This window comes from Neomonachus schauinslandi, chromosome 6 (assembly GCF_002201575.2).
Source record: "Neomonachus schauinslandi chromosome 6, ASM220157v2, whole genome shotgun sequence".
Classification (NCBI taxonomy): domain Eukaryota; kingdom Metazoa; phylum Chordata; class Mammalia; order Carnivora; family Phocidae; genus Neomonachus; species Neomonachus schauinslandi.
Window position 1 is genome coordinate 48,280,106 of NC_058408.1, and position 21,284 is coordinate 48,301,389.

General features: G+C 49.3%; 1 protein-coding gene and 1 pseudogene across 1 annotated transcript; one reads left to right on the forward strand and one right to left on the reverse strand.

Moving 5' to 3' along the window:
• Positions 1 to 386: 386 nt before the first annotated feature.
• On the reverse strand, positions 387 to 10,283 carry TEX35 (testis expressed 35). The gene is made up of 9 exons (XM_021682864.1): positions 10,245 to 10,283; positions 9,425 to 9,475; positions 8,809 to 8,877; positions 7,811 to 7,867; positions 7,040 to 7,099; positions 2,359 to 2,423; positions 1,939 to 2,131; positions 1,525 to 1,568; positions 387 to 438 (listed from the first exon to the last, which is right to left on the reverse strand). Exons 1-9 carry the CDS (start codon positions 10,281 to 10,283, stop codon positions 387 to 389), a joined length of 630 nt encoding a protein of 209 aa, XP_021538539.1.
• LOC110574209 lies at positions 10,282 to 21,144 on the forward strand (annotated as a pseudogene).
• Positions 21,145 to 21,284: the final 140 nt, after the last annotated feature.

Below are 21,284 nucleotides of genomic sequence, written 5' to 3' on the forward strand. Positions count from 1 at the left end.
TTCTTGCCTGCCTATCTGCCTGCTTGTGATATCTCTCTCTCTGTGTCAAAATAAATAAATAAAATCTTTAAAAAAAAAAAAGAAAGAAAGAAACCCGATACATGGCTCATTATTATGTGGCCATTAAGAACGTGGTCAATTATTCACTAGATTGGCTAAAAGTCTAAGCAGCCAACTTAGCAAACAGATGAAACAAGAAAGCTGGTGTGAAATAAAATATGGAATCCTACCAATTCCTCCTCCATTAAACTAAACCCGAAGAATCCACCAGATGACAGGAGAATTTATTGAGATACTGTTTTCTCTGTATCTTTCTTTGCTCTCATTTCAAGCTAGTGGCCAAGTTAGGGGATTTGGGGCAGGACACAGAGTGGAGCAGTTGGAGGTCACCAGCTCATCCCACTCTTGAAAAGGCCTAAGGCCTTTGAAGGGATATGTCTCTTTTGGGTCGGGGGACAGGAAACCATCAGGAGGGTGGGGCAGGTGGATCCCCAGAGCCCACGAAGGGGATGAAGTTCCTAGGAAAAACGGGGCCCTGAGTTCTGCCCAAGACAAGACCTCAAGGGAAGCAGTGCAGGCTAGACCCCAGGCCCAGGGGTTCCCCACTCACCCAAGACTCTTGGGTCTCGCCACCCTGCACATAGTGCAGGAACAAAGAACACAGAGGGAGAAGGTGCGTAGGGCCATGGGGGTCTCTGCTGCAACCACACAGACAAGCAGCTGTTATCCTTGGGGCCTCCCCCCTCTTTGGACCTTGGAGACCTTTGCAGAACCAGGCAGAGTGGAGGGGGATCGGAAGGGAAGGGGGATGACCCTGAGAATGGCCAGGACAGAATTTCCCACTGATGCGGCAGGAAGGAGAAAGAGGACTTGGAGTCTGAACTATGGGGATCTAGAACAACAAAAAAAGTGACACTCTTGCACACTGAAGTTTGGGGCTGATATTCAAACCAGTGATACCTGCTTTGGCTTTAAACGAAGATTTTAATCTCCGGGTGGGGGTAGGCCTGGGGCAGGGTGGTAGGTCCGAGGGCCACAAGCCTTTGCCGTGCAGCTCAAAGTGTTGGGGCGGGGCGGGGGGTGGGGGGAGCTGGAGCTGCTGATGGGTTCCGCGGCGGCCCTAGGTTGGGAGCATGTCCTCCACCACATAGGGATGGAAGTACAGATAAATCAGATAGCAGCTCCAGAAGCCAAGGATGAAAAGGGTGGCCAGGCCTGATATGGAAGTTTTCTGCTGCTAGAGGGGGAGAGAGAGGCAGGAATAGGAGGCAAGGTCAGCTCAGCAGCCAGTGAGGCACCCCCCTCACCCCCTCCACGGGAGCCTCTGGGCAGCAGTCTCCTGGCTGGGATCCCCAAGCCCTCCTGCCTGGTGCCATGTCCTCTACAACTGAGTGGATGAGGTGGGGGGGGGCAGAGTCTGCATGACCACAGGTGGGATGTGACACAAATGCAGCCTGAGCCCACTGCCTTTGGGATGATGGGGCACCCGGCTGAGGCAAGGACTTCTTACGGGGGTCTACCTACCCCTGATTGTAGTTGTTCTTTAGGGCACACAACAAACATTTTTCCTGTAGAGGACAGAAACGGCACAAGAAAGATCATTTTTCCCTGGTCCAAGATGGCCAGCCTGCTGGGCACCTCATCGGGTCTTACTCTAGGAAAGGACAGAACAATACAGTGGTACTTGGGAGCAGGCACATCCAGGGTTGGGTATTACTTGGGCATGGCTTCGAAATCTCCCCGGGCCTAGCGGGCAGGATCCCAGAGAGGGCTCCGGGCTAGGGAGGCATCCGGGGCCAGTAGAGGGGTGGAACCCATCCCTTCACTGCAAGAGGTAAGGGAGCGAGAGGACCTGGCGCGGGGGGAGGGGGGTGTCAAGGAGCAGCAGGAGACTGGGGGGTAGCACCAGAGTAAGGGGGAGGGTAAGGCTTCACTTACGCAGCATGGCCTGCATTGATGAAGGGAATCCAGAGGGTCCATTTTTGGGTTTTCTAGTGCCATCATCTTCTTGTGAAGAGAAAGTGGTGTTCCATCAGCTCCATCCATCTTCTTGAGCCGGAGCTGTGGGTCTGTGTCTATTTTTCCTACCAGCCTGAGTTCCTGCTGTTCCTTTGGCCCTCTTCTAAGGGGACTGGGGATTCAGGGAGGGGCAGAGTTGGGGAAATAATTTCCAACATGACAAGGAGATAACCATAGCGTGGGTGGCCAGGGAAGACCTTGACCCCAAGCCACTGGGGTAACAGAAACCAAGACAGGACCGTGAAGAGTCTGAGAGTCCTCCAGACCTGAGGACACTTAGCAAAGTGAAGGGAGGAGATTCTTTAGGGATGAGGAGAGATGGGTGCAGGTTACACTTACAGCTTGCTGTTCTTCTGTATATTTATTAAAACATCCATCTTCTCATCCATATCCTTCTGCATTTCCTTCAAGAGAAAATTCAAAGCTAGAATGATCATCTTGAAGGGCTTTGGAAATCCTCTTCTCTTGCGTCTCTCTGCCAACCACTCAGAGATGACCTCAGCATCCTCCTTCCTCAAGAATCCTCACTGGCCTTGGGGGATACATGCCTCCTCTTCCCTGCCCCTCCCCCATTCCATGATGAGGCCAAAGCACAGGCAGGGTCATCAGGGGCTCCTCCAAAGTCTCCAGAGGAGTCAGAGGACAGGAAATCTTTTCCCCTGATCCCACACTTAGATGAGACCATTATTTGCTTTGGCTCCATGCCTATAAAATGATGGAGCTGAGAAAATAAATCTTGTGACCCACCCCTCAAAGACACTTTTGACTCCAATGTTTTGACCCCTGCACCCAGATCCTGTGCATGTACATTTGCTTCTTCTTTAACCAGATTTCTGGCAGAAATGGTCAACATAAAAGAAACAGTAGCTCAAATGGCACCTCACGTTTATCATTTACTAAGAACTGAAAGAAGAGTAAAATCCTCTTGGCGAGTTTAGATCTGTAAAATTGGATCTGGAAAACTTGGCATGGAAACAGTGGTCACAAGAGAATGTCTAAGATGGCAGATGTCATCACCGATTGTATCTGTTACGGACAAACACAGGGTTGGCTTGACCATTATAAAATATAAATGAAATATAATTTCCTTCAAAACATAATTTAATAAAAAAATGAAAGATTTGGCAAGACTTTACAGATCTGTGGTAGAAAACTGATCAAGGAATCATACTGTCTGGGTGGAGAGGATTTCAAAAATACCTTCTTGAAAAGCATTTTTTTTTTTTAATATTTTTATTTATTTGTTTGTTTAACACAGAGAGAGAGAGCACAAGTAGGCAGAGCAGCAGAGAGAGGGAGAGGGAGAAGCAGGCTCTCCGCCGAGCAGGGAGCCTGATGCGGGGCTCGATTCCAGGACCCTGGGACCACAACCTGAGCCGAAGGCAGCCGCTTAACAACTGAGCCACCCGGGCGCCCCTTGAAAAGCATTTTTAAGTGCTATACATTTTGAATAAAGTAGCTGTACTCGTAAATACAGCAAAAATATCCTTGAAGTGGAAATGCCCCTTGGGTTCAAATTATCAGAGTCAAAATGTCCCCCATTCTTAGAAGTCTCACTATTACTTCAAACTCATGTCCCAAAGTGATCTCCTTGTTTCCTCTTCTAAATCAGCTCTTTGCCACCTGTCCTTGTCATGGTCACCGCTTTCTTCTACCCATCTGGATTGCCTTTGGGGTCATGGATGCTTGCTTCTCCTTCATTCTCTTTGTTGCATCAGTCACCAAGAATATTATTTTTCCTTCGATGCATCTTTCAGATTTACTGTTTTCCTTCTGTTCCCACACCTGGTCCAGCGTCCCTCATCTTGAGTGGGGAAGTGGCTTCCTGCCTGATGTCTTGCTCCAGACGGCCCCCACCCCTGCTCTCCTGCCCGCCCTGCCCGGGGCCACCTGCAAACAGCTGCCCGCTCAGCCTTTCTGAAGTGCTGCCTCTAGCATGTTCTTTGATTAAGAATCTCCAGAGATCTCTTACTGTTTACACAACCAAGTCCCAACCTGTCTGCCTGTCTTTCAAAAGCCTTCATTATCTACTGCCTTTGTGCCCATTCTATTTTATTTCTCACAGCTTCCCCAGATGATCCCACTTGCATGACTGATCTCCCCACTGACCATGATACACTTCACGTTCATCCTGCTTCCATGCTGTGCGCAAGCTGTTCCTGTGCCCAAAATAGCCTCCTTTGTGCCTTTCAATCCCCAGTCCTGCCCACTAACAAAACACTGTGTTTGCATCTTAATATAGAAATAATACACGCCCTTTGTAGAAAATTTGGACAATATAGAGGAACATAAAAGAACAAATTAATCTCATCACATAGCAATAATTGCTATTAACCCTTTTGGTATATTTCTTTCTAGTCTTTTTTCTAAATATTTACTTAGTTGGTTTTTTTTTTTTCACTTAACTGAGATCAGCCTGTATAGATTACTTATATCTTGCTTTTTCATTTCTCATTATAAGCATTCTATTTTTTTAAATAAGCTTTTTATTTTGAAATATTTTGGGCTCTACTGAGAGTTGCAAGGACAGTACAAAGAGTTCCCATATACCTTTTACTCAGTTTCCCCTTAATGTTAACATCTAACTCAACCATGGCATTGCTCTTATTATTATTTTTTTTAAAGTAGGCTCGATGCCCAACATGAGGCTTAAACTCATAACTCTGAGATTGAGAGTCACGTGCTCTGCCGACTGAGGCAGCCAGGTACACCTGTAAGAATTCTTTCTAAACACGGTTTCCAATAGTTCCTAGTTTTCATTCTATGGATATACCCTAATTTATATGGCTATTCTTCTACTGTTGAAAACCGTGGATTCCAAAGTTTTGCTATTATAAATAATCCTGTGATGAACATCTTTTTACATATACCCATGCTAGTATTTTTGATTATTCTCACAGGTTAAATTGTGAGAAGAGGAATTGATAAGTCAAGGGGTTTGATCTTTTTTGATACCTATTATCTAATTCCCTTCCAATGTTGTACTAACCTACACTCTGATCAGCAGTATAAGAGCATTTCTGCATTGTTCTATAATTGTCATAAATTAAAATTTCGCTTATTTGGTCGCCTGGGTGGCTCAGTCGGTTAAGTGTCTGACTCTTGATTTTAGCTCTGGTCATGATCTCCGGGTCCTGGGCTGGAACCCTGTGTCAGGCTCCACGCTCAGCAGGGAGTCTGCTTGGGAATCTCTCTCTCCCTCTCTCTCCATGCCCTCCCCCCAGTGTTGTACACCCACGCTCTCTCTCTCAAATACGTAATTAAAATCTTAAAAATTTCACTTAGTTGAATGTGACAATGACCTAAGAATTGTTTTCATTTGGCATTTAATTGATTATGCACAAGGTAAATGTTTTAAATATATGTGTTGCTTTTTAGTTGTATTCTCTTTTGTGGTTTGTTCATACCCTTTGCCCATTTTCCTATTTGGTTCTTATTGATTTGTGTGAGCTTTATATGTTACAGATAAAAAACTTTTATAGATGTTTATTGTATTTGTAGAAAATTATTTCCCCCAAATTGTTGTTTGCTTTTTAATTCTGTTTATGGTAACTTCCTGTTATGATTTTTAAATTTTTATATTGTTAAATGTATCAATATTTCCTTTGTGGGCGCCTGGGTGGCTCAGTTGGTTAAGCAACTGCCTTCGGCTCAGGTCATGATCCTGGAGTCCCGGGATCGAGTCCCGCATCGGGCTCCCTGCTCAGCAAGGAGCCTGCTTCTCCCTCTGACCCTCCCCCCTCTCATGTACTCTCTCTCATTCTCGCTCTCTCAAATAAATAAATAAATCTTTAAAAAAATATATTTCCTTTGTGATTTCTTCTGCTGTATTTAGACCATCCAGTTAAATATTTATATATAATTTATTCTTATTGGTTTTCATTATTTAAATTCACTTTATGGACTATTTCAGTTTTTACAATATTAACTGAATTAAGTTTATCTTCATATAATCCAGCAATGTTCTTAATATGAATACATAATCCTTTTCTTCTAACATTTTAAAAATCATCTTTATTATCTTTTAAATTTTATGGAACTGCGGTTCCCAACCTTGAGTGTGCAATGGAATCACCTGGTGATCTTTAAACATACTGATGCCTGGACCTCATCTCAACAGGCTCGGATTTCGTTGTTCTGGGGTGCAGCCTGGGTAGAAGGTCAAAGCCACAATACAGGTGATTGCGCTATGCAGCCAAGGTTAATAGCTACTGCTAAAGTGTTTAGGATCTGGTTGTTATCCAGGGGAAAGCATCAGAATCGCTTTGAGAGTTTTAAGCAACTGTGACCCACCCTGGAGATTTTTATTCAGTCCATCTGGGCCAGGGACTGGGTATACTGATTTTTAAATCCTCCCAGGTATCCCTGGTGGAGAGGTTGTTACAGGGTTATCTACATTGGTTTTGTTCATTTGGCTAGTTATCTAGACAAGATTATTGTGGCTTTGTATGAATTTTATATATCTGATGGGGGTAGTACCCCCTTGTAACTCTTCAAAATTTAAAGATACCTGCCTTTGCCTATTTATGCTTCCACATCAGTGGTTCTCAAATTTTCATCTGGGGAATGTGAAAAAAATCCAAGGGTCTAAGCCCCTTCCAAATAGGACCTGGGCTCTATTTTATTTATGCTCCAGGAAATTCCAACACACATCAAGGTTTGAGAACCACTATTCTAGAGTCTAGATGGTCCTCTTAGTAATTGTTGAGTTCAAAACTAATCTTATTGGGCTTTTGGTTAGATTTGCATTAAGCTTCCAACGTAGCCTTCAAAGCTCACCTAAAGATTCACTTTCTTTGTAAGGATTTGTCTGGTTATCCCAGCCCACATTCATTCCTTATTTCTCCAGACTCCTAATTAACTCCAATGATCATGTAGCTTGGTACTTGCTATTTCCTTCTTTCCAGAGAGTTTGGGTCTTCCTACTAGACTGTCAGTGGCTACAGGGCAGGGTCTAGCATCTCCTTCTGTATTTTCTAGTATGGTACCGGCCCATGGAAAGGGCTCAGTAAATGCTCACCTTCATAATCTCCACGAATTCCTGGAGTTTATCAAAATCCTTGTCCATTACGCCCTTTATCTAATGAAGAAGAAAGGCACAGCACATATTACGACTTTGGAGCCGTCTCAGTGGCATTTTAAAAAAGGCAGCAGCTGATCCTCTGGAATGAGCTGGATAAAGCTCAAGGAATGGACGTGTCGTGGCCTATCTAAGCCTTTTCTTCCCACGGAGTCTACGAAAGGATGAGGATGCATGTAGCATGAAGCCTCCCACCCCCCACCAGCCTTGGCGGGGCTTAGATCTAGCTACTGCGAGGCTTCTGAGTGGAGCTCAGAGCTCAGACCACAGCTTCCTGTACACCTCCTTGCTTATGCACTCCCTCTCTTCATGAGTTTGCCATAGGTGGTTCCATCCAAGAAGCAACAAGAAAGTTCCTTCTCTGTGGCATAATCAAGGGGGGGAGTGGGGTAAGGAGAATGGAACTGGTCTGTGACTGCCCCCACTTTCTCGTCAGTCCCTCTCACTCTGTCACTAAGGTTCTATCTCCTCAACCTTCAGTGGGACACCTTAGAGAGTCCTTGGCATTGAAAACCTGGGTTTAAGCATCAAACAAATAAGAACTAGATATCCTAAGCTGCACAGCACCGAAACACTAACGGAGATCAGGCTGAGTTAGGTTGAGGCTTTTTCCATGCAATTCCTGATTCCCCTCACTATTCAGAGTCCAGCACTGCATTTTCCTGGGTGCTACCCTTTTCCTCCATGTCCTGAAAAGTCTCACCCTGTTACCTGTTTGATCTCGTCCATTTTTTCCTTGAGCTCTTCCCTCACCTCCCTGAGTTCATTCTGGGGAAATAAAACAGGGAAGAGAAGGAGTAAGGAAATGTCTTGGATGGAAGGAAGATCCTGGGGCATTGCTAATGAGGAGGAACAGAGAGATGGCTCCCGCTAGGGGGGAAGGAAAAGATGCTGTTAAGAAAATGGGAGAGTGGGACATGGAGACATCATGTGCCACCCAATAAGATGCACTGAAGGGCACGCCTTTTTTCCGTGATGTGACCCCCAAAAATGTGCAGCCAAGTCTAATCACCGGGGAGCATCAGACCACCCAAATGAAGGGTCAGTCTGCAAAATAAATGACCTATAATCCTCATAAAATGTCCCAAAAAACAAAGGTTCAAGGGCTATTCCAGATGGAAGGAAGTTAAAGGGACATGGAATCTAGAGACCATGTGTGGGCCTGGATTGGATCCCACATCAAAACAGTTGTTTTTCTTGTTAGGAAAGACCTTAGTGGAACAATTGGTACAAATAGACTAAGTACTGAATCAATGTTCATGTCCTGACTTTGATATTTTGATCACTGTACTGTGGTTATGTAAGAGATTGTTCTTGTTTTTAGACAGTATACACTGAAATTTGAGAGAAACATGCTCCCAGATGATTCAGGAAACCTATATTATACATATGTGTGTGTGTGAATGTATATATATAGAGAGAGAGAGAGGGAGAGAGAGAGAGAGAACCCTGATCAAATGTCAACATTTGGGAAATCTGAGTGAAAGGTACACTAGAATTCATTGCCCAATTTTTTGAAAATTTTCCGTAAGTCTGAAATTAGTTCAAAATACATAGTTAAAACAAAACAAAAAGCTGCGGAGGGAGTAAAGCCATGGGTCCTGGGGCAGAGCCCCAGACGCCAGCAGGGGACCTGCCCCAGCTGTGGGTGGGGGGCCCACATCTCGACTGTGCCCTGCCGCTCCCGCCCCCTGGGCTGGCACACCTACCCTTAGCTGGTGCGTCCCTCCTGGTTTGGTAAACGGCCCTTCTTGTTTTACTCCTTTGTAGTCATATGTCTGTTGGTGGGAAGCAGAAACACAGAACATTGGAAATCGCAGATGTGGGGTGGACGAGGCAGGAGAGATCCCCCCGAGGTTCCGTTCCTCCTTTCGGGCTGGGGCGGAGGTGAGAGCTGGCGGCCCCACCTAGGAAGTAGTTCCCGCCACCTTCTCCTCTCACTCGGAGCTCATCACCTCATCACGCCACTGCCCTCCTGGCCCCCTGAACAGCCAAGCCCATTCCTGCCTCCGGGACTTTTCATGCGCTCCTTCCTCCGCCCACAGCTCCCTTCCTCAGGCTTCATGCTGAGCCCAGGGCCCTGCCTCCCTATTTTAATTCTCTGCCTAGCAGGTGACACTACTGAGTTTTCCTTATTTATTCTGTGTCACATTAGTTACTAGTGTGAAGTTCTGTGAGAGCTGAGAGCTTGTCTCTCTCGCGTGTATTCCTCAGCACCTGGGACAGGTCTTGGCCACCAGGAACAGCAAATGACCCCTGACTCCAAGTCACCTCCCCACGGGTCTCAGGCCTGGCTGCCGGCATGGCCTCAAAAAAGCTTCTTACTTTGGTCGGCTCTGGCTTCAGTTCCAGGCACACTGCCTTATAGTTCTTGTTCTGTGGAGGGAGGAGGTAGGCAGTCCACTGCCTGTCAGGCATCAGGACTGGGGAGGAGGGGGATCACACTAGCCCTCTCGAGAGGCCCCCCGTCCACCCCTGCCTGTCCTCCTGCACCTGACCTCAGTGCCCGCCCCCCCCACAGGACCTGAGTCAAGACACCCCAGACCTTGTCAGCTTATCTTCCTTTTCTGAGCACGCACCTGCCCGGTCCGCAGGCCTCCTTCTTCCTGCTGGGGGCCTGAGCAGGGAAAGCCCTTGGAGATAACTTTATGGAAACTGCATGGGTATTATTTCAGGAGCTCAGGCTTTGGAGACAGACGGACTCACACCCTAACCTCAGCTGCTTGTGGCTATGCCACCCGGGAGGTTATTTACTCCCTCTGAGCCCCCATTTCTCATCTGCAAATCGGGGGCACGAATCGTATCATCTAACATGGTGCTTGTGTGCCATGGACGTGCCCTTCAATGGGGCCTGGCACGGCCCGGCCGGGGACGCAGCTCCGGGGGTGGCTAGAGGTGCTGGGGCTATTACGTTGCTCTTTGTCCTGCAGGGAGTCAGCAGAGGCCTCTTTCCTTCCCGCCCCCAGGCCACGGATTAGTCCCACCCTCCTTCCGGGCTGAGAGGCCACTTGGAGCTCAGAGCGGAGAAAGAAAAGCCGAGAAGGATTCATCAGAGAGCTCTCTGTACCCCCCACCCCCACCCCACGGCCCCGGCCAGCAGGAACTCGGAGTGGCCCCACATTGTCCAGCAGTGTTTCTCCTTTACCAGGCTCGTTTTCTTCAGTTCTGCCTTCTTGGCCGACATGATGGAGGAGGCCAGAGTGTTCTTTAACTTCCCAACCTCCCCACAATGGGCCCCTGTGACCAGGCCACTGTCCTATGCAGATTACAGGCCAAGGTAAGGGCAGGATGACCACCTCTGTGTGTGCGGAACAGCTGAGGTCACAATGCCCAGGTCCCGCCTACTGGCGGGGAGTGTCACCACAGCTTCGAGCCGAGGGGGCCTCAGCCACTGCGTGAGGGACAGGGCGGGTTCCGAAGCCACGAGGTTTCCCTCCTGCAAGGGGGAGATGGGCGCTCCTGCAGAACCCCCTGCTGAGGACTGGCCTCGTGCGGAAGGCACACCTCACCAGAAGTAAAAGCCGCTGTCTCCTCTCCCAGTGGGACTTACCTACCAGGAGGTATCTGCCCCAAACTGCTGGTTCTCCCCCGAGTCTGCACGAGGTTCTGCCCTGATGTCCCCATGTGGACAGACGCTTCCTTGGCTCCGGAGCTGTCTTGGGTTGAGACCCCGCGAAGTCCCTCTGGTTCAAGGTGCATGTACCGTGCTAACCTGGGGGGGCAGGGTGAGGGGGTGCCAACCCTAGCAGGATGGCTTCTGACACCCTGGTCCACCTGCATGGCTGGCCCTGCCCCTCTCTCCCCTGCACCACCCCAGTCCCGTCCCTCGGTTCCTCTATCATCCTGCAAGAGGGTTGGAGCAAGAAGCAAAGCGTGGACAGTGCTGACGATGAGAAGCGTCTGGGGGTGAGGAGGATACTGAGGCCATTTTGATGGGGGGTTGTAATATGTGCCTGAAGAGTCCAAGGATCCTGGCCTCTCGTGGGACCTAAAAATCATTCAGCATTCGGCTTGCGAGCCTAATTTCTCTTTTCTTGGTATTCTTGGGCATTCTACCTCCTCCCCTCTCATTTCAAGGACCAACTGCAATCAAAACGGCCAACGTGCGATTTCTGAGGACAGACAGCCCAGGGGCGCAGAAAGGGCCACAAATCGCATGGGCAGCTGGGCCCTTGCCCTCCCGCTCACACACCGCGAGCACCTGTCCCTCCCAGAGGCTGGATCGCGGGCACCTCCCCGGGAGCCATGGCATTTCTCAGGGGCTTGCATCAGAGCCCCCCACCTGCTGACGGCCGTTGCTCATAGTCCATCACAACCAAAGGAAGAAGTGTCTATCACTCTGTTCAGCAGGGGAGAGGGGTGGTGAGCTTCCTAGGCGCCTCTTCCTGCTAGTCAATGAGGGAAGAAACTTCCAGGTTCCAGGTACTCTGTCCTCTCAGATCTGCCGGCCACAGAGCAGGAGGGCCCTCTCTCACAAGTTCCCAAAGATCCTGCAGCCTTGAGCAGGGAACCGCAGGGAAAATGGCAGACTCCATCTCAACATTTACCAGCCCCGGTGGAAGTGGGCACCGTCTCCTCTTGGTCTGGGCTTGAGATCCTCCTGGACCTGCAGCAAAGTTTCCTCTGCTTGGCTGAGCAGCTGCTAAATGCGCCTCCTGTGAGCCAAACATAACCCATGAGCCCACTGGCCTGTGTGTGGGGAAACTGGGTCTAAAAGAAATCAGGGTCTCGTAAAACTGCTTTATAAATGATACATCTATAATTCTCATCATTGAACAGGTGATAAAAACTGACCCGCGGCTCCCGGCTTTTGCCTCCTCACAGCATGTACTAGTCACGCGTCCAAATACATCACTGTTGTTATCAGTGCATTCTGGAAGGGCTGAGGAAATCCATAATCTCGTGTTATTTTCTTCTCCTGTGAGATTTTGTGATGGCATGAGGCACCATCGTGACACCGGATATTGCTCTGATGGAACTGGGTCTATGCAAGCCATAGGCTGTTCTTACCTGAAGAATGCCAGGTATTCCTTCCCTAAACCCCCTTCATGGCAAAACTCACCGGGACAAGGGCAGGGAGCACAAAGCTCACAGATGTTCCGATGCGAGTTCGGTGGAAAAGGGGTATTTACAACAGAGAGAAAGCAGCGGCCACATGTCTCTTTTCTCCAAATTGTGTCGATTGAACTTTCTTTTCTTTACAAAGGTTTTGGTTTTCCAGTTTTATGAAGACAACGTTGTGTGGGAGGCTGGTGGTGGGGGAAGGAGAATTTAAAAATAGCTTGGGCCTCTGAGTTTGGCCTCTTGTGATTCCAGAGATGACCCAGTGTTCCAAAGCCCTTTGATGAGGACAGAATATTTCATAAAAGTGCCTGGAAGCCTGACAGCTGGGGTCTCCAGTCAACCGTGGACTGACATGGTTCAACACAGATGACCTGGACAGTTCACCCTACAATAGCCCGCCGACACACTGAGCGTCTGGGCTCTCTGCTTCCTGACCCCAGGGAACCTCTCTCATACATTTTTTGGAGCTTTACTGGGATTGGTTACTGCACTGTCCTACTTGACTGATTTATAGACATCTCAGAAGGCTCTCCACTGTGCCAGGGGAGGTCTTCACTGACACATTCGTTACTATGCAATTTCTGATCATTTCTATAAATATTGTGTCAGACCTTGGCTAGAATCATAATCCTATTACATTGTTTCTATGAAAAAATTACATCTAGTTTCTATGATGAATTTCTAGTACCTCTATTTCAGGAACAAAATATATTCTGGGGTCACCTGGGTGGCTCAGTTGGTTAAGCATCGGACTTCGGCTCAAGTCATGATCACGGGGTCCTGGGATCGAGCCCTGTGTAGGGCTCCCTGACCAGTGGGGAGTCTGCTTGTCCCTCTCTCTCTGCCCCTCCCCTGACTAGGGCCTGCTTTGTCTTTCCTGTAAAAAAAAAAAAATCCTTAAAATATATATATGCATAATATTCTGAACAGATCATTGTAAATCTCCAGATAATTCAATACAGCTAATGAGAAGTAAAAAGTCAGAGCAAATGTGTGAGGATTGCAGGCTTTTTTTTTTTTTTTTTACCTATGCATTCCCCATGATGGGGACATGTTTGCCAGGGCCTTCCAGGACCCGGGGGGACCTGTTACAGAACAGCCTGCTGTGTGAGATAAAGCAAGAGCCACCAACAGTCAGAGGCTCCCCTTCTGCTAAATATGGCTCCTGGGACCTCCTTACTTGGCTGGCCTCCCTTTACTCTCTTTGGATGGAGTCCAGATAGAGGACAGCAATTATACTCTTGTCTATTTTGGCATCCCTGCTCAGAGATTCTCTATGGTTGCTACCCCAGACCCTAAAAGCCTCCTCTCTACCTCTGACACCTCCAAATTCCATCGATCACTGAAGCCATACACCTGAGCGGCACAGTGGCCTCTCTGGATTGGCCTTCTGGGGACTAGGGCTCACAAGGGGTACATGGAGGATCGCAAATGGCAGAGTTCTGTGGGCTAGTCCTGAGAGCAGCCTGCACCACGCTCGCTCCCACTTTTTTGGCTAGAACACAACCACAAGGCCACACCTAACTGCAAAGGAGGCTGGGACACGCGGCTGAGTTTCTCCCAGGAACCAGAGGAAATAGGCTTAAGGGGCAAGTAGCCAAGCTCTCAGCTTCTTATACCATCAAGACACCTTGGCTGGCCTTTTCGTTGCAAGAGGTTGATAGCATGTTATGCTGTATGTTGGTTCTGCAGGGAGTGCTTTCTCCAGAAATGTCGTTCAGCTGCTGGGGAAAAATCTGCAAGCCTGCCCATCTTCTTCCTACAGAAGAGCCGTCTGTCGCCCCGGCTCCTCTCACCACGGGGCTCTGGGGTGCTCCTGGGCCACGTGACAGACAAACACTCTGGGGCCCTGGGCTCCTACTTGAAGCTGAGGGAGGGAGGCGTTAAGTGACATGGCTCCTCTGGGTGGCAAAACTCATGGTGAAAATCACAGCACAAGGGAAGACAGCTTGGAAGGAATCAAACACCAAAGCAAGCCACACTCATTTCCTGAGCCCCCTAAAACACAAGTGTTCATTTACTTTTGTCTAATTATTGATCGAAACAAAGTGATCCCCTTCCTTCTCCCGCCTCTAGAAACCATGACCACAACAACCCAGCCAGAGGACCGTGAAGTCTGGGGCGCGCCTGGATCTCAGCCCCACACCTCACTCACAGACTGCTCATCCAGGCTCCGGGCCAGCCTGGTTCTGAACAAGCAGCTCTGGTTCACTATGTTGGGGGGCTCCATACTGAGTCCCCTGTTCTTTCAGCACACGCTCACTGAGCACTTGCTGCGTGCCAAGCACGCTGCAGGGCACCAGGGACACAGAGACAGCTAAGACATGGTGCTGGCCCCTAGGAACCCATTGGTCATGCGGCTGACAGAAGCCTCCATAGAATTGCACTTACAATACAGTCAGTAGACCCAGGAGCTGAGGGAGCCCAGAGGAGAGGCCTGGCCCGTTCTTGGAGCTGGTTCTCCCCATGCTCTTCTGGACCCCATTCCCGGCCTTGTGAGCTTCCCAGTGCCCTGGTTCCTCTAGAGCCAGGTTCTTTTCTAAAACTGAGCACAAGACCCACGTTACCCACCACATGCCTGACTTTCCTAACGCCAACACCTGCCCGGTCCTCTGAAGATGACGCGTTCCCTCTACCGATCAGGGGGACCACCCTGTTGGGGACGGTCATCAAAAGTTGACCCCTTCGCTTATTATACCTGCCACCTGCTAACCTCCTTGGCTGCCTCCTCCTTCCATCTCTCCCTGCCCCGAGTACAGGGGCTGGTTTCAAACTATACCCAAGAAGCTCCCAGGAGAATTACAAACCAACCATGCTGGGCCCTAGATGGTGTTCACCCGTCTCTGGAACATCAGATGGGTCCTCCTTCCAGCATAGAGAATGCCTAGCCTGTCCCGGCAGGTGCATCGCATACCAAATCAGCTTTCTCTACTCCATCTGGCCCAAGTTCACCTCCACTTGGCCTTGTCACTAGATATAGCGGTTTGGACAGGACTTAAATCTGCACAGCCCCTAACAGTGTAGAACAAGGTGTCCTCTGAGCTGTGTGGGTCAAGCTCATATTTCACCATGTCAGACTGTGTGCAGGTAACGTATTCTCAGAGGTGCTGTGGGTTCCTCCCTCAGGAAAGAATGGGATATCCATAAACCTAGCAGCCCTGAGATTTTTGTACATGGATCTCCCTCAGCTCTCAGGACATGGAGAATTAGAAACTGGAAACCCCAAAGTCTACATGAAGGAGACGTTGCTGTGCCGGTCTGGTATCCATGAGGAGGTTCTTGCTGATTGTACTTGGTAGCCTGACCTGACCTCCTTCCTGCTGCACTCCCCCGCCGCCGCCCCGGGCATTCTATGCACCTTCTATTTTGTCTCCCACTTGGTTACCTGTATTAGAGTTCTCCGAAGAAATAGAATCAATAGGAGATCTGCCTAAGGTAGATCCACCCATCTATCTACGAAGAGATTCATTTTGAGGAACTGGCTCCTGTGATCATGGAGGCAGAGAAGTCACACATTCTGCTGTCTGCAGGCGGGAGGCCCAGGAGAACCAGTGGTTAAGTTCCATTCCAAGCACAGAAGACTGATCTCCCAGCTCGAAGTCAGGCAGGCAGAGAGGAAGGTTTCTTTCGGCTCGCCTTTCTTGCTCCCAGAGGCTGCTCCAAGGATAGAGTCTTGAGATAATGATGTGGAGTTGGAAACACCTGCATCGTATATGGGACTAGACCTCGGCCTTCAACAGGTGGGCTGGGGCCCACCCACATTAGGGAGGACAATCAGGTTTATTCAGTCCACCAATTCAAATACTAATCTCTTCTGGAAACATCCTCACATACCACCCCCCACCCCCAGAATAATGTTCAACCAAGTATCGGGGCACCCCTGGCCCCGTCAAGCTGACCCATAAGATTAACCATCACATGACCTGTCTCTCCCGCCTTCCTGACCGGTTACTTCACCCAGAACACAGCTTATTGTCCGTCTTTACGGACCTCGGGCCTGGCTTCAGGCCCTGCCCTCCTGAACCTCTTTCCAGGGCGGTCCTAGCAGGAGGCCCTGGGTTCTCAGGCTCCTCCCACACAGACCCTAGCCTCCGGCTGCTCTGATACTAGAGCCTTCCTTCCTCCCTTTCCCCTTGTTGGAGAGCTTTCTCCCCAGGCCGCCATCAAGGCAAAGTCTTCCGGGAAGGCATTACTCTCCGTCTGCTCGGCTCCATTCCAACGGAGCCATACCTCCTCTGCTCATTCCTAGTGGTTTGTCCCCTGGAAACCATCAGGTAGGAGGGCATTTGTCCATACCTTCCGATCCCCTTTCAGCAGGGAATTCCGTTTTTCTAGATTCCCCCAGCAGCCCCGGGCCACGGCTGCACGGCTACGCTCAGTCTTGGCCCCCTTCTGAGCATCTTCTCAGACCTGCTCTCAAGAGGGCAAACCCAGCTCCGAGCCCTGCCCAGCCTCTGCAGTCCCCTGCGTCTCCTCGGCCTGGCGCACAGCTTGGTCAATTGCCAACAGGTGTGCGGGTAAGCCTCAGCCCCCTGGCCTCGCGTGTCCTTGCGGAAGGGCGGGGCTCATGGCACGACCACTGGGCTGTCCCACTGGGGAGGAGGGACTTAGGGTTCCCCTGAAGAGGGGCTGTGGGCCTGTGGACTGTGGTGCAATGATTTCCTGGCACCCCCGCCAGGGTTTCCCCCCTTCAGGTTGAACTAGAGCCAAGGGTTCGCCCACAGAGATGGAGAATCACCATAGTGAGAGAACTACGGTCTTCACCAAGCACTTGGAGTGTGATTTTATTTCATCTACGTAACTATCCTAAGGAGGCCTTACTGTTGCTTCCATTTTACGGAGGAGGAAGCTGTTTAGCTCCAACATGAAATCGTTCTCTGAAGTCACAGAGCTAGGTGGGGGAGCCAGGAGCCCAGGCAGCCCCAGGGCACCTCAGCTGAGGGCGGGGACCCACCACCGGCTCTGGGAGCCGAGGGGTGGCCTGTCCCGACTGCCGCAGCCCACGTCAGCGTTTCCCCCTTGACATTTGCAAAATTGGGGTTAAAGAGAGAAAGGAGGAGCCGTGAGGCCAGCCTGCCTGCAGTTGCGGGGACTCCATCGCTGCCTCCAGCAGATTCAGCCGTCCCGAGGGGAGGCCGCCAATGGCAACCTCGGGGGACACAGGCCCGGAGGATCATGCAGACCTGGCTTCAAACCCCACGGGCCTCTCCACATGCGTTATATGACCTTGGCTAGTTTCTGACGCACCCTGAACTGGTTTCCTCTCCAGAAAATGGGGTAATAATAAACTACCTACCTCATGGGGCTTTTAAATTTTATCTCTTAGAATTAAATAAGGCAAAGTATGTAAAGGATGAGGCACCTGCTCCTTGTGACCTGTGGCTGCTCCCATGTCCCCTCATTCCTGAGGACAGTGCCCTCCACTCCTTACACCGTGGCCAGGATCTCTCAGGGCGGGAAGCAGCACTTAGCAGAGATACCAGTGATTCCTCTTTTTTATTTGTAGTCCCACCCCCGCCCCCCACAGCTCTGGATCAAACCCAGGAGTGTATTGGGGTGAGGGTGGGGGAGATTTGGCAAAGAGATATGCGGGTGCATGTGTGTACCCCCAAAACTCCCTCCTGCTGAAACCCCTCACTGCATACTTAAAGTGAAGTAAATAAAACATTGAAAGGAAATCAGTAATGAATCTATGAAGTCCCGGCACCTACTAAGAGGATGAAAGAATTGTTGAAGAAAATGACATGAAACAGAACAGAACAAACCAAAAGGCTGACCTGCATGCACACACAGTAACATGAAGCCAAAAGACTTCAGTAACCTGAGAGATAATACGAGCAAAATTGGAGATAATACACATAATAGGTTAAAGAAAAGAAAAAGAGTCAAATTATGTAAATATTAACTCAGGAGACATTTCCTTTTTTCTAATTTTTTTATTGTAGTAAAATACACAAAATCTGCCATCTCAACCATATTTAAATGTACTGTTCAGGGATGTTAAATACATTTAGAACTCTTTTCGTCTTGTAAAACTGAAGCTCTGTACCCATTAAACAGTCACTCTTCCTTCTCGCCTTCTCGAGCCCCTGGCAACCCCCATTCCACTTTCCATATTTATGAATTTGACTAAGTACCTCATTTAAGAGGAATCATACAATATTTATCTTCACCTGGCTGACTTATTTTATTTAGCATAATGTCCTCAAAGTTCATCCACATTGTAGCCTGGATCAGAATGTCCTTCCTTTTATTTTTTAAAGATTTTATTTTTAAGTAATCTCTACACCCAACAGGGGGCTCGAACTCACACCGCGAGATCAAGAGTTGCACAGTCTCCTGACAGAGCCAGCCAGGTGCCCCCAGGATGTCCTTCCATTTAAAGGCTGCAGAATAATATTCCAGTGTATGTATATACCACACTTTGCTTATCCATTCTTCCCTCCATGGATGCTGGGTTGCTTCCACGTTTTAGTTACTGTGAATAAATGCTGCTATAAACATGGATGTACAAATATCTCTGAGTCTCTGCTTTCAATGCTTTTTAAAAAAGATTTATTTATTTGAGAGCGAGTGAGGGGGAGGGGCAGAGGGAGAGAGAAACTCAAGCAGTCTCCCTGCTGAGCATGGAGCCCGGGGGTTGGCTCCATCCCAAGACCCCAAGATCACAACCTTAGCTGAAATCAGGAGTCAGACAGATGGACGGACGCTCAGCTGACTGAGCCACCCAGGTGTCCCACTGCTTTCAATTCTTTGGGTGTATGCCCAAACGTGGGATTGCTGGATCATATGGTACTTCTGTTTTTAATTTTTTTAGGGGCCTCCATACTGTTTTCTATGGTAGCAGCATCAATTTGCCTTTCTACCAACAGAGCACAAGGATTCCCTTTTCTCCAAATCTCCTCCAACACTTGCTGTTTTCTGTTTTTTTGATAGTAGCCATCCTAATGAATGTATATTGGTATCTCACAACAGTTTTGATTTACATTTCCCTAATGATTAGTGATATTGAGCAGGTTTTTTCATGTGTTTATTGGCTGAAATATTTACTTTTAAAGGAATAAAGTAGAATTTCTTTTAAAAGATTAGTTATTAAAACAGCACTTAACCAGGGGGAAAATAAATGAAAAATCCATTCAATGGTAGTTTAGAGTCTAAGGGCTCATCTTCCTTTAGGCACTAGGAAAAATGTTTCTTCAGGATAAAGGAAGAAGGACTGGATGTCCATTACTGTGTGCCGGCCCATAGGGGACACCCAAGAGCAGAGGACCCTGGGTGGTTCTTTCCAAGGGACCCAAGTGTCCAAGGAAGGCTCCAGTGACCTGCCCCAGGTTCCCAACTGCTTTCCCCAGGTGTGCAGGGATTAGACAGGCTGGCCGTGGCAGAACGTTTCCCTCAAGCAGAAATGGCCCCACAGAGCACGATTAACTTCAACAGGTCATGTCCACATCCATAAAATCACCAACAGTCCATGATTCATTCATTCATTTATTCGATCAATATGTGTACCAGCTGCCTGGTTGCCAGGCACCGAGACTTACGTTTGCAACAGAAGATGGTCGACGCAGATTTTACAACCTGAATCAATGGTTCATAACAGCGAGCAGGAATAAAGGTCAAAACCTCTCACTCCAGAGCCCCATTTTCGAGGTGGAGAAGGTGGCCAGTGGCGAGCAAGCACACTTAGGAGATGTCCCTTTATTAACTGGAATATTGCTTGCGGCTCTGCGGGATCGACAACAGGAACAAGGTGCAGCAGGAGCTTGGAGTCAAGTGGTCACCGTAGACCATTCTCAGGCCAGACAGCTGACCGAGGCTTCTCGGGGGGCAGCTGCACTCTCTGTAATACTCCCAGCGCCAGTCCTCGCCGTCAGCTCAAAATGCATCTCCGACAGGGGAGAGAACAACTCCCCCCTCTATTAAGGGAGAGGAAGCCTTAACTAAGCATCATCTATGGGTCTGGGATTGTGCTAAGTGCTTTATATGTGGCAGAATAACAGTTTTAGCTATTAATCTGTGCTTTTCTTCTAGTGCCCCAGGCAGAAGGACCTCACAGGGGAACAGCTGTGTGGGGCTCAGCCATGGCGGGGTTGGCAGATGTCAAATAATCCAGGAAAATGGAGAACTCAGTGGTAAGTGGTGTAGACAGGGTGAGACCCAGGCTTCGTTCTTCTCCCACCACGTGTTTGTGTGTCTGTGTGTGTGTTGTGGGGATAGCCCTGAAAATAGATGAGGCTAAATTCCTTCCTCCCCTGCTAGAGGGAGAGCTCAGAGTCATAATTAATGTTACCACGGTAGCGAAGGCGCCAGAACTCTCCTGTGCTTCAGCAGGAGTGGGAATGACACAGCTACTCTGGAAGACAGTTAGCCGTTTCTTAATAGCACCCGCTTACAGATCTTACCATGCTTCCCAGCAGTCACCGCTAGGCACCTACCCCAAAGAAGTAAGAACATAATATCCAGTCTTTCTCTTTCTCTTCCGGTCCGAGGCGCTTCGGGCACCGCGGGCTTCCGTGCAGACGTGGCCAACTCCAAGAATCACACCACGCACAACCGGTCATGAAGACGGCACAGAAACGGCATCAAGAGACCCCAGTCACAAAGATATGACTCTCATCAGGGGTAGAACCCAAGTTCCTGGGTAACGTGCGTGCTGCCAGGGAGCACAAGAAGAAGGGCCTGAAGAAGATGCGGGCCAACAAGGCCAAGGCCATGAGTGCACGTGCCGAGGCTGCCAAGGCCCTCGTCCAGCCCAAGGAGGTCAAGCCCAAGATCCCAAAGAGCGGCAGCCGCAAGCTCAGTCGACTTGCCTGCATCGCTCACCCCAAGCTGGGGAAACATGCTTGTGCGGCATTGCCAAGGGTCTCGGGCTCTGCCGGCCAGAGTCCAAGGCCAAGACGCAAACCAAGGCCCAGGCTGCAGGTCCTGCTGTGGCTCAGGCTCCCACAGGTGCCCAGGCCCCCACGCAGGCTCCAGCATAGAGGCTTCTGCCTCCCAGCGTGAGGACGGGAGGACCGGCGTGACCCCTGGGCTTCTGTCTGTGCGGGGCTGCTGTCCTCCTGGGCTATGGGTACCAAGAAACCCGCGGCAGGATCTGTCCAAAAAAAAAAAAAAAAAAGAA

Bases quoted from the DNA above. Each gene is read 5' to 3' on its own strand.
- TEX35 (XM_021682864.1), bottom strand. From the start codon at position 10,283: ATGTCGGCCAAGAAGGCAGAACTGAAGAAAACGAGCCTG. The intron at 7,868-8,808 runs GTAGGTGTGCCA...TTATTTCCCCAG, and splicing joins GAGGGACGCACCAGCTAAGG to AATGAACTCAGGGAGGTGAG. The intron at 1,569-1,938 runs GTAAGTGAAGCC...TGTCCTCTACAG, and splicing joins ATCAATGCAGGCCATGCTGC to GAAAAATGTTTGTTGTGTGC.